Below are 16,223 nucleotides of genomic sequence, written 5' to 3' on the forward strand. Positions count from 1 at the left end.
TATATATTTAAAAATCAAAGTTTTTTTTTTTTTTTTTTTTTTTTTTTTGAGTTAAAATAACATGTATATATTAGTTTTATTTAATATAGATCATAAGCTTTCAAAAATATATAATATATATTACATATTCATATATATAAATATATATTATATATTTTATTTTTTTATTTTTCGTATTCCTATTTGTTTTTAATTTATTTTTTAAATATTATTTTCCTATTATAATAAACTTTATAACTATGTTACAATATATTATATATATATTATGTGTTATATATTACAGCATATATGATTATATTCTTAAATTTGCTTCATATATATAATTAATTAATATATTTACCTTCATTTATATTTTCCCATAATATATTTAATATTTTCTTTATAATTCAAATAGTAAATACGTATTAATTACTAAAATATTCTTAAACTTGTATGTATTTTTATATGTTTTATAACTTTTTATACATATATATACTCTGAAGTATTTTTTTCTTCCTTTTCCCTTTTTTTTTTTTTTTTTTTTTTCGTACCAAGTTTTTGCATTTTATTACATTATTATATATGTTATATAAATATATAAATATATATATATATATATATATATATATATATATGATACTTATAAATAATTCCACATATAATATATATATATTATATATATTTATATATTATGATAAAATTACGATAAGACAAAGAATAGCTTATTACATCCAACTATACTTATACTTATGCTTCTTTTCTTTTTTTTTTTTTTTCTTTTTATAGTTATATAAAATATTTATATTAGTGATTAATATAAGAGTTTTTGTTAGATATAAATGATATTAAATATATTTTACGAAAAAAAGAAATATTAAGAAAAGATAAATTGCTGATTATATATATGTTATAAGAATATATATAATGTATATAAAGTAAAATAAATAATATGTAGATATAATATATAATACTTATAGTTATTTATGTTATATATATATAATATATATATATAGGAATATTTTTTTCAGTGTTTACTTTAAATAGTATAATAGGACACAGATATATATATATATATATATATATATTATATTGTGTATATTTAAAATTTTTCCACTTTTTGAATTTATTATATAGCATTTTTATAAGATATTAAAGTTGGGAACAAATAATATTATTTTCGTCATATATATATTTTTTTATTTTTTCTTGGTATCATATACATATATATGTATATGTAATTGCTAAGCTGTGATTAAAAAAAAAAAAAAATTAGTATTTTATTTATTTTATTTATTTCATTTATATTATTTTTATATTTATTTATTTATTTATTTTTTTTTTTTTTTGGTGAACATTATAGTTTAAGGATTGAAAATGAATAGTTGTGTTTTTTTAAAAAAAATATATATGAATGAAAAATATGTTGAAGTATACATTATGGATACAGGAAAATTGAATGAACCAAAAGAATTAATTGAAATAAATAAAATAAATAATATTTTTTCATATCCCTTTTCTTTTTTTAACTTTATAAATCATCACAATTTTGTTTTACATATATTTCGTGTGTTGCATATATCATCATATAGTATAATGGACCCCAATGATGACAAATATGATGAAAGACAAACAATAGACACAAAAAGAATTATGTACAACAAATATATGATGAGGGTAAAACAAAATATATACAACTTCAAAATGAAAAAAGAAGGATTAAAATATATTCCTAATAATAATATTTGTTCTTTATTAAATAGTGGTGGCCATATAAAAATCTCTATTCTGTTAAAAAGAAAAAATATCTTTACAATTAATAAATATTTTAATAATATAATAAATATTATGAAGAAAAAAGGATATAATGAAGAAAAGGTCAAATGGTGTATTATTAAATGTGGAAATGAAAATTTCAAAAAATATATATTTTACAAACAATTAGAAAATGTAATATATAAAAAAATATGTAGATGTAAAAATATGAAAAATGAACGACTTATTATGTTATTTAAAAATCAGCATATAGTAGATAATAATATAGAATTATATATTTGTTATTATAAAATTATATTCTTATTATTTTTAATATTAGAACACTGGAATATTTTATACTTACAATTTTGTATGTTTGTATATAAATATATAAATATATACAGAAGTATGTTTCATTACACATCATTTTTGATGTATCATTATTTTGATGAAATAAAATTGAATAATCTTATAAAAAGATTATATCAAAATTTAATATCATTTAATAATTTTATTTTTTTTGATAATGAATATAATTATGAGATAAATGATGAAAAAAAAAATTTGTCCATATTATATATATTGATAAAAAATACTCATATTTTTAGAAAAGGAGAATTAAATAATATTAACAAAATAAATAATTTATTTTTACATTTTTTACAATATAAAAAAATTGCCATAAAAGCATATAGAGTGAACCAAATAAAATCATATAAAATGACTTATAAAATAGATAATATATTATTATATATTTCTCTCATTATAATTTCTCATTATGTTACTATTCGTAATCTTAATACTATTGAATTGTTGATAATCCGTATATATTTATGTATAAAAAAATATTTGAATCAAAATGAATTAACCGCAGAAAATGTAATAATACCATTTTATATTGTATGTATGGAAAAAAAAAAAGGAATATCAAAATTACATGAGTCCTATAAGAATTTAATAATTTATCCAAATTATAATTATATATTTATTCTTTTTGTAAATGCACCAAATTACAAAAACTGCAATAGTAATCATCTTTTCTTTGTGAATAAAAAAACGTCCTCAACGTTTAATACAAATTATGTTATTTCAATAAGAACTCATAATGATTTTATATACAACGCTTTATCATTTCATGGAACAAATATGTTGATATGTAAATATAAATCACAAGGAGAACATATTTATAATAATATATTTAATAATAATAATAATTCAAAATTATATGAATCTTTTGTTTCTTTATTGAATAAACAAAATTTCTCTTCCATATACATGAACAAACTGTTATATTGCAGTGCACTATTAAAAACATTATATTTTATATGTAATTCAAAAAAGTCTACCATTTATGTTCCCTTTAAATATACAAATACATATGATCTTTCACCCGTATTATTGATTGTTCATATATTTTATTATATTATAAACCATAAGAAATATTCACAGAAATTAACATATTTTGAAAAGGATCTCATACACGCAACATGTACACCTATGTTATATATTATATATAATTTTTTCTTAATCATATTAAACCACATAAAGGCATTAGTAAATTTTATACTATTATGTATATATCAGTTTTCTATATATTCAATACTTATATTGATAAAATATAAATTTTTTTCATTTGCCAATATGAAGAATAAAAACAAGAATGAACGAATGTCATTAGAGTATTATAATCTAAAAGAAATAGACAGAAAGATGTTTTTATTTAATTATGAAGATATAGAGAAAGGTAAAGATTCTATCAATAAATTACCCATTCTTAACCAAAGAAAAAAACAAAAGAAAAAAAATATAATATCATCTGTCAAATATAATTATGAACTCAAAAGTTATAATACTAATAATGAAAAGAAAATACATTCATATAAACATTATATTAAAGGTAGGAAATTGAAAAATATAAATATATCTGATCAAAATGATAAGGATAGTAATAATAATATTAACGCAAATTATATCAATAATGAAAATGATATGTTATATAATAGGTATCATAATATGTGTAAATATAAACAGTATTGTAATAAAGACACATATATTAAAAAAGTTATAGGAAAGAAGGCAGAAAAATGTACAAATATACAAGGTGAAAAAAGCCCACGTTATAATTTTAATTATATGCCACCATTGTTGTGGATTTATAAAATATTAAATTATGAAACTAATTACATATATAACATTATAAAACATTCCCATATGTTTTGTAAGGCAATAATGTGTACATCAGATAAAACTAATAATTTATCTTATAGAAATAAAAAATCACAAGGTTATTCAAACAAAAGGAAGAATAAAAAAAGCAAAACCAATGATCGTGATGAAAGGAATAAAAAGGAAACAAAAAAAAAAGGTAATAGTAGTGGGTCCGATTTTGATTTAGAATCAGATTCGGATGATGAAGAAGAGCAAGATGAAGATGACAATGAAGATGAAGATGAAGAGAAAGATGAGGAAGAAGATGAGGAAGAAGAAAATGAAAAGAATGACCAGAAAGAAGGAAAGGAAGAAGATGATGAAGGAGACGACGATTATGATGATGATGACTATGATGATGATGACTATGATAATGACGACTATGATGATGACGACTATGATGATGACGATGATAATGATGATGATGAAGACGATGAGGATGATGATGACGACGATGATGATGAGGATGATGATGACGACGATGATGATGATGACGATGACGACGATGATGATGACGATGATGAAGACGAGGAAGATAATGATGATGATGATGATGATGACGACGATGATGATGATGATGACGACGACGACGATGATAATGATGATGACGACGATGACGATGAAGAAGAAGATACCAGGGGAGAAACGGATGATAATATATGTGAAAAAGAAGAACTAGAAGATGATGATGACACATATGAATATAGTGATGAGGATAGCACACATAAAGATAGCAATAAAAAAAGAAGGAAAAAACGAAATAATAAAAAAAGTAAAAGAAAGAGAAAAAGAAAATGTAAATATGATGATTATTGTGATGATAATGAAAATGAAGATATTAGAAAAGAAAATGAAAAAGAAGAAGAAAGTTATTACAATAAGAAGAAAAATTTATATCTGGAGAAAAAAAATAAGAAATTTAAACACAATTATATATATTTAAAGAATTTATTTAAGGAAAATATATGTATTAATACATTAAATGTTTCAAATTTTATATCTGTTAGTAAGGACAAATTAACAGCTACATACACTGCTTGGGGAAAGCATACCGATATAGCATGTGTTCAAGTTAATAAATGTGCCTTAAGAGATTGTAGTATATATTATTTTGAAGTGGAAGTATTAAATTGTAGCAACTTTTCTAAAATAGTTATTGGAATGACAAACAAAAATTATACTATTAATAAGAATCCGGGCTCTGAATATAATTCATTTGGTTATAAAAATGATGATGGAAAAAAAATTATTGATGGAAAGATTGAAAATTATTGTAATGGATATACCAAATATGATATTATTGGATGTGGTATTAATTATTTTGACAATAGTGCATTCTTTACAAAAAATGGAAAATATTTAGGTAAGGCATGTACCATAAATTTTAAATATGATTATTATGCAACTGTTGGTTTAAGTACATTAGGAGATCGTATTAAATTTCATTTAAACAATTTCTGTTTTGATATTTATAATATGATATATGAAGAAAGTGAAAAAGAAAGAAAAATAATTAAATCAATATATGTACAAAAAGATATATTTTCTGATATCATTAAATCGCATTTGATAAAATGTGGTTATTTCAACACGTACAAATCTTTTATGAATTATTTAGAAAAAAATAAATATATTGATGACAATAATAGTACTGAAAGTTCGACGAATCATAACAATGGAATGGATGGTAATATATTTCCAAACAAAACGAATACATCCAATAATTCACAAAAGAAAGTAGATAATTCTTCAAATAATAAAAATGAGGAGGAAAAAAATAATAAGAATAACACAAAAGAAATAAAAAAAGAAAATGAAAAAGAAGAAATGGAAAATAATAATAAAAGTTCTGAAGGTAATCAAGTACAAATCGAAAAAGAAGAAAAAAAAAAAAACAAAAGTGATATAAACATTAACATAAAAAATAATACTATGAAAAATGTAACCGAACAGAATCCATACAAATCTGTTACTTCGGAACAATTAGATGTTACAGAAGAAGAAAATGAAAATAAAAAGAAAAAAGATAGTGAACACGAAAATAATGAGAAAAATATATTAAATTCTATTTTGAAAAATTATTTGAACGTTTGTGATAAATTCGATAAGAGTAAAAAGGTAGACGAAGAAAAAACTGAAACTAATAATGCAGTTATGTTGAATGAACCTGATAAAATTTCTATAGTAATCCCTCCAGGTAATGAAAAAGAAAAATGTGATGATAACAAAACAATGAGAATAGAAGGGGATAACCATAAGGAAGATGTTATAGATGGAAATGAAAAGCATTTGGAAGAGGAGAAGTTAAATAAAAAGGAAATAAATGAGGAGAAGGGAAATTTCAATAAGGAAGAAAAAGAGAAAAAAGACGTGGATGATGTAAAATGTGTAAAAGATATGAAAGGTGTGGAAAATGTGAAAGATGTGGAAGATGCAAAAGATTTGAAAGATGCAAAAGATTTGAAAGATGCAAAAGATTTGAAAGATGCAAAAGATGAGAAAGATGCAAAAGATGAGAAAGATGCAAAAGATTTCAAAGATGGAAAAGATTTGAAAGATGAGAAAGATTTGAAAGATGGAAAAGATGGGAGAGGAGAAAAGGACTTAAAAGGAGACGTTGGAAAAAATGAACTTGTGGAATGTGCATCCAATATGTTAAAAGAATACAATTTTAGTAATTATAATTATCGGGGTGTCAGTTTACAAAATGCCTTATGGGCATCAAGCAAAAATAGTTTAAGTAATATAATAAATATAAGAAAAGATTCAAGTTCTATATTATTGAATAGATTAAGAAATAAAAGGAGTCTAACTTCTAAAGATGATTTGAATGTATTAGCAAGTAGTTTTATGAATGCTAAAAAAGATGCCAAAAAAAATGATAATGATATTAATAAGAAAATACATGTTCTTCTAAAAGAAAAATCTAGTATTTTTAAAAATGAAAAAAAAAAATTATGTAAGAAAGGAAGTAAATGTTATTCTAATGATAAAGAATATATTACTAAATATTTTATGAATTTATATTTATCCGAAGATAAGTTAAATAAAATGATCGATTCTTTAGAAACTAGATATATCATCAGAAATAATATTATGGAAGGAAATATTATAAATGTATTGAATATATTAGAAGAGGAATATTCAGAAATGTTTACGAGTGAGCAAGCTATATTTAACATAGCTATGTTATATACACAACAATTAATAGAAATATTAAAACCAAATAAAAAATATATAAAGTCCTTATCATTAAGAAAAAGAGAAAATGATAAAAATAAAAATAGAGAAATTTGTAATAATTGTGAACTAGGAAAAAACAAATATAATGATAGTTTATGTAGTGATAGTAGTTATAAAACATACAACACTTTAAGTGATAATCATTTTTATGATGATATAAAAACCGAATACAATTCTTCAGATAGTTTATTCTGTGATGAAGAATTATCATTTGTTGATAAAAAAAATAATGTAATAACATCAAAGCTAGAAAAAGTATATAATGGAGAATATAAAAAAAATAAAAAAAATCACAAAATGAAACATAATAATAATAAAAAAGAATATGAAAATGATAATAAAAAATTAAATGATGGTGAAAAACATAATATAAATGACATGAATAATAATGTAAATAATGGTAATAATAATATGAATATATTAAACAATAACTCAAAAAACACAAAAGGAGATATGAATGATATGGTAGCATCTAATACACTAAATATACATACAACAAATGATAAAGAAAATAACATAATAAAAGAAGAAAATATAGGAGAAAACAACATAGATTCCTATAATAAAGATAAAAAAAATGAATTACATAATGAAGATTTTTTAAAAGAAAAGAAAATGGAACAAATTATATATCAAAATATTTGTTCGAATTATGACGAAAATTTTTCTAGAACAAATAATTTGCAGGAAGATTACAAATCCCATTTTAATAAGTTATTGAAACAATATGAATTTTTTAATGACGATAATCCATATAAAAATAAATGTAAAAGGAATAATTATAAAAATACATACACAGAACAAAATTATATATCTTCTAGTTCACACGAAGACATATTTTCTGATTCTGATAGCAATGATTCAAATTTTAATGAAAAGTTTTATGAATATAATGATATAAATTTTGATCAAATATATCAATATATATATAAAAACAAAATACCATCAAACAATCAACAATTAAAATTTAAAAAGGATCATATGTATTTAGCTCTCTTATGGATAAAAGAAAAATTATCTTTATTTAATAAATATAATTTACTTAATGTCAGACAGTGTATTCTAGATACAACTTCTCTAATAGCTTATCATAAACCATATAAAGAGAAATTAGTTCGTATGTTCTTCTCTCGAAATAGAAATTTATTAACGTTTAATTCTATAAACGAAGGAATATTAAGTAATAAATAAATAAATAAATAAATATATAAATATATATATATATATATATATATATATATGTGTGTGTGTTTGTATACACTTATCTTGTTAGCACTAACCCATATATTATATTTCTACTTTTTTTATTTTACAGATATATGTTTAAACGTTCCCGTCTACTCCCCCCTGGAAATAATGGTCAAACACTTGATTTTATGCAGGAATTTATTACGTGAGAAAAAAGGCAATATAGGTATTATTTATGATTGCAGTTATGTGTGTCAACCTTATAAAAGATACATGATAAAAATAAAAAATAACAAAAAAAAAAGAAGATACTTTAAAGAAACAAGTACGAAATTAAAAAACGAAAAAAATTCACTAAATGGAAAACTCAATGATGATAAAAGATTATCTATATTTCAATAATTATATTTTTATATGAACAAATAAAAATTACATCTTATTATATAAAATAATTATATAATTTTTTTCCCTTTTTTATTATTATTTTTTATTATTATTACTATTATTATTATTATTATTATTATTATTATATATTATTTTCATTTTCATATTGTAGAAATTTTAATAATATTATGTGCTTAACAGCACATTTTTGTTTTTTCTTTTTATTTTTTTTTTCTTCATAAATATTAAGCACGTTTTTATATATAATATATATATTATATATTAATATATATGTTATAATTTTTGAACTTAACAATTTTTAAAAAATTAAAACATGTTGCAAATATAAATATATATTTATTTTTGAAGTAAACATTTATATGGCATATTTTTATATAATATACATTATTATTAAATATTCATATAGGTAACATTTACCATTATTATATAATATAAATATATATAATATATATAATATTTACATAATATTATTTTTAATATTAACCTTGATTGGATTTTTTTGTTATACATACAAAAATAAATATATATATATATATAATATATTTTATTTTTATTATATGCTTGATAATATTATGTTCAATGATAATTTTTAATAAGGTATTAAACATAATTTGACATTTTTTGATATTTTTGAAATATCTGTAAAATACTCCAAAAGTTACGTTATATTGTTATTATTACCATTAATTTGGGTATTTAAATAAAAAGGAAAATTATTAAAAAGAAATATAAATATATAAATATACATATAATATAATATAATATAATATAATATAATATAATATAATATAATATAATATATATTTATATTAATACAAAATTTATTGTAAATAATGTAATAAATTATATATTTTTTTTTGATCTATAATATTTATCATGAAATACTTATAATAACATTATGTAAAATAAAATGTCATTATATATACATTTCGTCACAATGTTAATAAGTTGAGAAATAATAAATTAAAAACCAAAAAAATAGAAAAAAAAAAAAAAAAAAAAAACTATATATAAATGTAAAAATATATCGACAAAGAAATATGCAAATGTATTATATAAGTGTTGCAATCCTTTTGGAAGAAAAATTAATGTGAAAGATTGCTTTTTCTTTTTAATTTCGTTTTATATATTTGATTAAAAAAAATATTTATATTGTGATGGAAAATAATTCAACAGAAAGATATATATTCAAGCCTAATTTTTTAGGTGAGGGTTCTTATGGTAAAGTTTATAAGGCATATGATACGATTTTAAAAAAAGAAGTTGCAATAAAGAAGATGAAATTAAATAAGATAAGTAATTATATTGATGATTGTGGTATAAATTTTGTATTATTAAGAGAAATTAAAATAATGAAGGAAATTAAACATAAAAATATTATGAGTGCTTTAGATTTATATTGTGAAAAAGATTATATAAATTTAGTAATGGAAATAATGGACTATGATTTAGCTAAAATAATTAATCGAAAAATTTTTTTAACAGATAGTCAAAAGAAGTGTATACTTTTACAAATTTTAAATGGTCTAAATATATTACATAAATATTATTTTATGCATCGAGATTTATCACCAGCAAATATATTTATAAATAAAAAAGGAGAAGTCAAATTAGCTGATTTTGGTTTATGTACAAAATATGGTTATGATATGTATTCAGATAAACTATTCAGAGATACATATAAAAAAACTTTAAATCTTACAAGCAAAGTTGTTACATTATGGTACAGAGCACCAGAATTATTACTGGGTAGTAATAAATATAATTCATCTATTGATATGTGGAGTTTTGGTTGTATTTTTGCTGAACTATTATTACAGAAAGCTCTGTTCCCAGGAGAAAATGAAATTGATCAATTAGGAAAAATATTTTTCCTTTTAGGTACTCCTAACGAAAATAATTGGCCAGAAGCTCTTTGTCTTCCTCTATATACAGAATTTACAAAAGCTACAAAAAAAGATTTTAAAACATATTTTAAAATAGATGATGATGATTGTATTGATTTGTTAATGTCATTTTTAAAATTAAATGCTCATGAACGTATCAGTGCAGAAGACGCTATGAAACACAGATATTTTTTTAATGACCCTTTGCCATGTGATATATCACAATTACCTTTCAATGATTTATAAATAAGCATTATTTTCTTATTCCAATTTTTTTTTTTTTTTTTTTAACATTTTTAAGTAATTTGACCATTTTTTGTGAAGATATATATTATTTTAATTAAAGGTATATGATTCAAATGAAATATATATATATATATATATATATATATATCATGAAATAAATGAAAAAAAAAAAAAAAAAATGTTTATATATAATGTTTTTATATATCCATTTTGAGAATAATTAACACATATATATATTCTTTAAAAATATTTATATTATTTAGTCACTGTTTTTTTCATTTCATTTTTTTATGATTATTATATAAATATCACTCCAATCATTTTGTTTTACATTCTATATTTATATTGCTATTATTTTATGTAATAAATTTATATTATTTTTTATAATATATATATATAAACATATATAATATATTTTTCATTATATCTATGTCTTTATTGACCTTTTTTTAAAGTTAAAAAAAAAGAAAAATTCAACCATTTTTTTAAGTATATATACATTAATGTATTTTATTTTTTTTTATATTATTTTATTTAATTTTTTTTCATATGTATTATTATTGTAAAAGATAAGTCTACATAATAATATATATATATATATATATATATATATATTTTCTAATTGATATTTATAGTTTATTCATATTATTATATATTTATGATTCTATTATTCAGTTATTATAAAATTGATGAATATAATTCCTCCTATGTATTTTATAATATCTGTATTAAGCATATTATATTATATATATATTATATATATATAAGAATTATATGGTATTCATAATAATATCTATATATATAAGTATTTTTTTTTTTTTTTTTTTGACTTGTTAATTAAAAAATTTCATTAAAAAAAACCATAAATAGATATTTATGAAAAAATTTTTGTAATAAAAACCTTTACATAACAATAAAATTAAATAAGTAAATAAATATATATATATATATTTTAATATTTTAAAGGAAGGAATTTTTTTTTTTTTTTTTTTGTATATCTTTAATATTATATAATAAATTATATCTTATAATTAATATATGATAAAATAAATATGGTTAAATTTTTTTTTTGTTATAAAAAAGTAAAATATGAATTAATAAATAAAAATATATATGATTATATATATATAATGATATTTATTTAACCTTTTCAATGTATTATATATAAAGTATAGATGATAAAATATCTTAATGTATGATAACATAGATTTTAATAACCTAGAAGATATGGAAATTTAGAAAAAGAAGAAAAAATGTATAATAATAACAATATATTTGAAATATATAATGAAGATGCAAAAAAGTCATGTAATAACTATGAATGGAAAAGTTTAATCAAAGAAGGTTCAGATAAATGTATAGGTTCAAGTGATGAAGAAGAATTATTTGATAATTTTAATAATAAAAATCGTATGTCTTATAATAAGAAAGAAAGATATGTAGAAATAATAAAGAAAATATGTGTAGCTAACGATTTAAAACATTTTAATTACTATATTAATAATTATGAAAAAATAAAGAATATTAAAGGTATAAAAGTTCGAGGAGAAAATAGAGTATGGGTTTTAATTTTATGTTTGAATTTTATATATTGTAATTTGAATGATGACATTATGACTATCCAAGAATTGAAATATCAGATAAAAAGAAATATCAATAAGAAAAAAGTGTATTGTAAACATCTTGCTAAAATTATATATCTTATTTGTAATAAATTAGAAATAAAAAATTTCATAACTAATGATTTATTACCCTTTATGCAAAAATGCATTAAGAATATTATTATGAAAATGAAGAATTTACAGAATAATATAGATAATAAAGAAAGGATGAAAGTACAAAAAAGAGTAAATATCTTTGATGATATTTTTGATTTTATTAATAATGAATCAAATGATGATAATATGGACATATTAAATTTAAAAAGAAAAAATAATGACAATGATAGTTATAATAATTATAATAATGATCATGATAATAATAAATATAAAACAAATATGGTTTCAAATACAAACAAGACAGATAACGAAGAAAAACATAAATCCCTTCTTCTCAATGAAAAATTTGTTGAAAGAAGAAGAAAAAAAAATAAAACATATGAAAATGATTATGATAATAAAGATACAATTAATAATAATGATGATAATACAAATATAAATGTGAATACTTTAGAGAATTATAAAAATGGAAATATCAATAATAAAGAAATTTTAGATGATATAAATTTTTTTGAAGATTCAAATGATGATGGTTATTCATCTATATTTGAAGATGAAGATAATAAATTGAAAAATGAAACAAGGTTTAATGATAGTATTCCGAATAATATTTTTGATAATGTAATAAAGAGTAGTACTACTTATAATACTAATATTGATATGATTGAATATATGAATGATAATGTTTATTATATGATAAATGATAATAATATTAATAATAATAATATTAAGGAATCAAATAGTGTTAATAATAAATCCTATAGTTATACTAGTAATAATATAAATGAAAATGTTTCTCCTACAGATGTTAATAATAATAATATATGTAATGAATTCGTTTCATCAAACGTTTCTGTAAATAGTAATAAAAAAAAAAGAGATTCAAATAAAGAAATGGAACAAAATCTTTTAATTCAACATTTAGAAAAGAATGTTAATTTGTTATCCTTATATTCATGTGTGATATATTCTCTTTTTTTTTTATGGAATAAAAATGACAATATGGATACAAATTTATATGATAAATCAAGTAGATGTAGTGGGAAAAATTTACAATATTTCGTTTGTTCTTCTATTATTATAACTTTTAATGTTTTTAATATAAATATAAAAGATCATTTAATTTGTATTTCTTTAGATGTTGTACAAAAAATAATGATATCTAAGAAAAAAGAAATGTTAATATTTTTTCACAATACTATTAATGAATTTTTAGGTTTTCCTATGAATCCTAATTATAAAGATGTATTTCTTTATTTGCGTGTTATTTGCAGTAACTATATATTATTACAAATGTATCTATTTTATATTATTTTAAATAATAACATTATTAATAACAAAAATAATTTCTCTTTCTTATTTAAACGTATTCAATTATATATATCAAAATTATTTTTATATATCCAGAACGATTTTCTTAGTATATCGGACATTTTAGTAGATCATAATTTTATATTTCAGTCTGAAGATAATTATAAAAATATTCAATACCTCTTCTCTGAGAATTATGATAACATGAATTTAAAGAGGTTCATAAAAAATATAGTAAAAAATTACTTATCAGAAGAGGAAAAAATTATATATGGGCAATATTCTTTTGATGACTCATATAATATTGATTTGAATAATATTAATGAGTATTTATCGAAAATGTTAACATACAATCTTATAAATAAGGAACAAAATAAATCTATAGTGAATATTAATTCAATATTTAATAATGATAATTCTGAAACGTTTAATTTACAAAATGAGAGTATAATGAATTATCACCAGAATTGTAATGATGTTGTTTATAATGAGGAGATTCATATAGAAGAATATATGAACCATGGAAATAAAAAAACTAACATAGTAAGTAACAATAATAATAATAATAATGAGCATAATATTTCTCCCATAAAGAATAATTACATTAATAATGATAATATAAAAAATAATGTTTTAAATTATTCTCTTAAGAATACAAAGAATAATATTAACCAAACTATAAATTCAGACCTTAATCATAATCTAAAAGATTCATTGGATTCGTGTGAGTTACAAAACTTTTTAATAAGTATTATAAATATAAAATGTGATGATTTTTTAAAATATATAAATAAACAAAATAATAGAAATATCAAAAATGACAAATTGCCATCCGATTTTTTTTCGTATCTACACATTTTGAAAAAAATAAACATGTCCACTATAAATGATACTAATATGGAAATTATATGTTATTATAATATAAAAATTGTGGTACAATATTTTTTTTTTAATGTTATAAAAAATATTTTATACAACTGTTATTCTTCAAATTTTTTTAGTCCAAACAAGTTACATAGTTCACTTTGTATTCGAAAAAATTTACAACATGATATTGGAGAATATAAAAACCAAATGGAAGAAGAAAATATTAAACAATATTTTAAAAGTAAAATAGCCAAAAAAATTAGTAACAAAAATGATATAATAAATGAAAAATATATTTCACAAAAAACCTTTTTTTTTACATGTGATCAAATATATTATATACAAAATTTTACAAAGAACAAATTATCTAAGCAAAATATATCTATGATGTTAAAAGAAAATAATATTATAATAAAAAATGTTGAAGAATTATTAGAAAATGATTTAAAAAATGATAAGATAATGAAACAAAAAGATTTTATAGGAATATCAAATACCCCCCTTGAAGATCTTGAATATTCAACTGTTACGTGTTCTGGGACTAAAAATAATAAATCTGTCTCAAATTATAATGAAGATAGAAAATTATGCAATTTATCCATTCAAGAATATAACAAACAATACAATAATAATAAAAAAATAAAAATAATGTTATATCATTATGATATATTAAAATATAATTCTAATAATGATTATAATAATTATACCTATTTTAAGAACACATATGTGCATTTTTTTGATTATATATATAATATAAAAATGATGAAAGAATATAATGATTTAAAAGCAAAAATTTGTCTAAATAAAGAATTTAATATATTATTCAATATTCTTAATAAAATGAATTATTCATTTGCATATAGAGATAAAAAATTAATAAAAATGAATGATTGTCTTTATCATACATATCACATTATAGGTATAAAAAAATTATCAAATATAGGATATATTTTTAATTTTAAAAATGAATTAAATGATAATTTTTCAAAAGTTTTAAAAACAAAAATTTCAAACATTTTATCCATAGAAGATATATATTTTTTATTTAATAGATTCTTCTATTTTTTACTTATGTACATAAGAGAATTCTGTTGTTTTTCAAATAAAAAAAATAATAACATTCCTCAACATGAAAAAGAAACATTTGTGAATAGTGTATGTAACTGTAAACAAGATAACTGTTGTTATAAAATAAAAACAATTGTCCTGATAAATAATATTCAATAAATTATGAAAATCTATACATATATATATGATCTATAGATGTTTTTTTTTTCTTTTTGTTTGTATATTTATTATAATTTTTTTTATGTTATTATAAATTTTTGATCATGAATTATATATATATATATATTATATTTTTTTTTTCTGTGATTCATATGAACTAAAAAATTCATATCCATTTTTAATTGATATATAT

The 16,223-nt window shown here is 19.2% G+C and overlaps 3 protein-coding genes across 3 annotated transcripts; all 3 read left to right on the forward strand.

Annotated features, from left to right (window-relative positions):
• Positions 1 to 1,416: 1,416 nt before the first annotated feature.
• On the forward strand, positions 1,417 to 8,772 carry PADL01_1012700 (conserved protein, unknown function; the record flags this gene model as incomplete). The annotated part of the gene is made up of 2 exons (XM_028682185.1): positions 1,417 to 8,362; positions 8,498 to 8,772. The coding sequence occupies 2 exons, from the start codon at positions 1,417 to 1,419 to the stop codon at positions 8,770 to 8,772; spliced, it is 7,221 nt and encodes a 2,406-aa protein (XP_028538488.1).
• Positions 8,773 to 9,932: 1,160 nt separating this feature from the next.
• On the forward strand, positions 9,933 to 10,907 carry PADL01_1012800 (MO15-related protein kinase; the record flags this gene model as incomplete). Its single annotated transcript, XM_028682186.1, has 1 exon — positions 9,933 to 10,907. The coding sequence occupies one exon, from the start codon at positions 9,933 to 9,935 to the stop codon at positions 10,905 to 10,907; it is 975 nt and encodes a 324-aa protein (XP_028538489.1).
• A 1,253-nt stretch (positions 10,908 to 12,160) lies between these two features.
• Positions 12,161 to 16,030, forward strand: PADL01_1012900 (conserved Plasmodium protein, unknown function; the record flags this gene model as incomplete). The annotated part of the gene is made up of 1 exon (XM_028682187.1): positions 12,161 to 16,030. The coding sequence occupies one exon, from the start codon at positions 12,161 to 12,163 to the stop codon at positions 16,028 to 16,030; it is 3,870 nt and encodes a 1,289-aa protein (XP_028538490.1).
• Between the last annotated feature and the right edge of the window lie 193 nt (positions 16,031 to 16,223).

The sequence above is a fragment of the Plasmodium sp. gorilla clade G2 genome (assembly GCF_900097015.1).
Source record: "Plasmodium sp. gorilla clade G2 genome assembly, chromosome: 10".
In the NCBI taxonomy this organism is placed as follows: Eukaryota; Apicomplexa; class Aconoidasida; order Haemosporida; family Plasmodiidae; genus Plasmodium; species Plasmodium adleri (nom. inval.).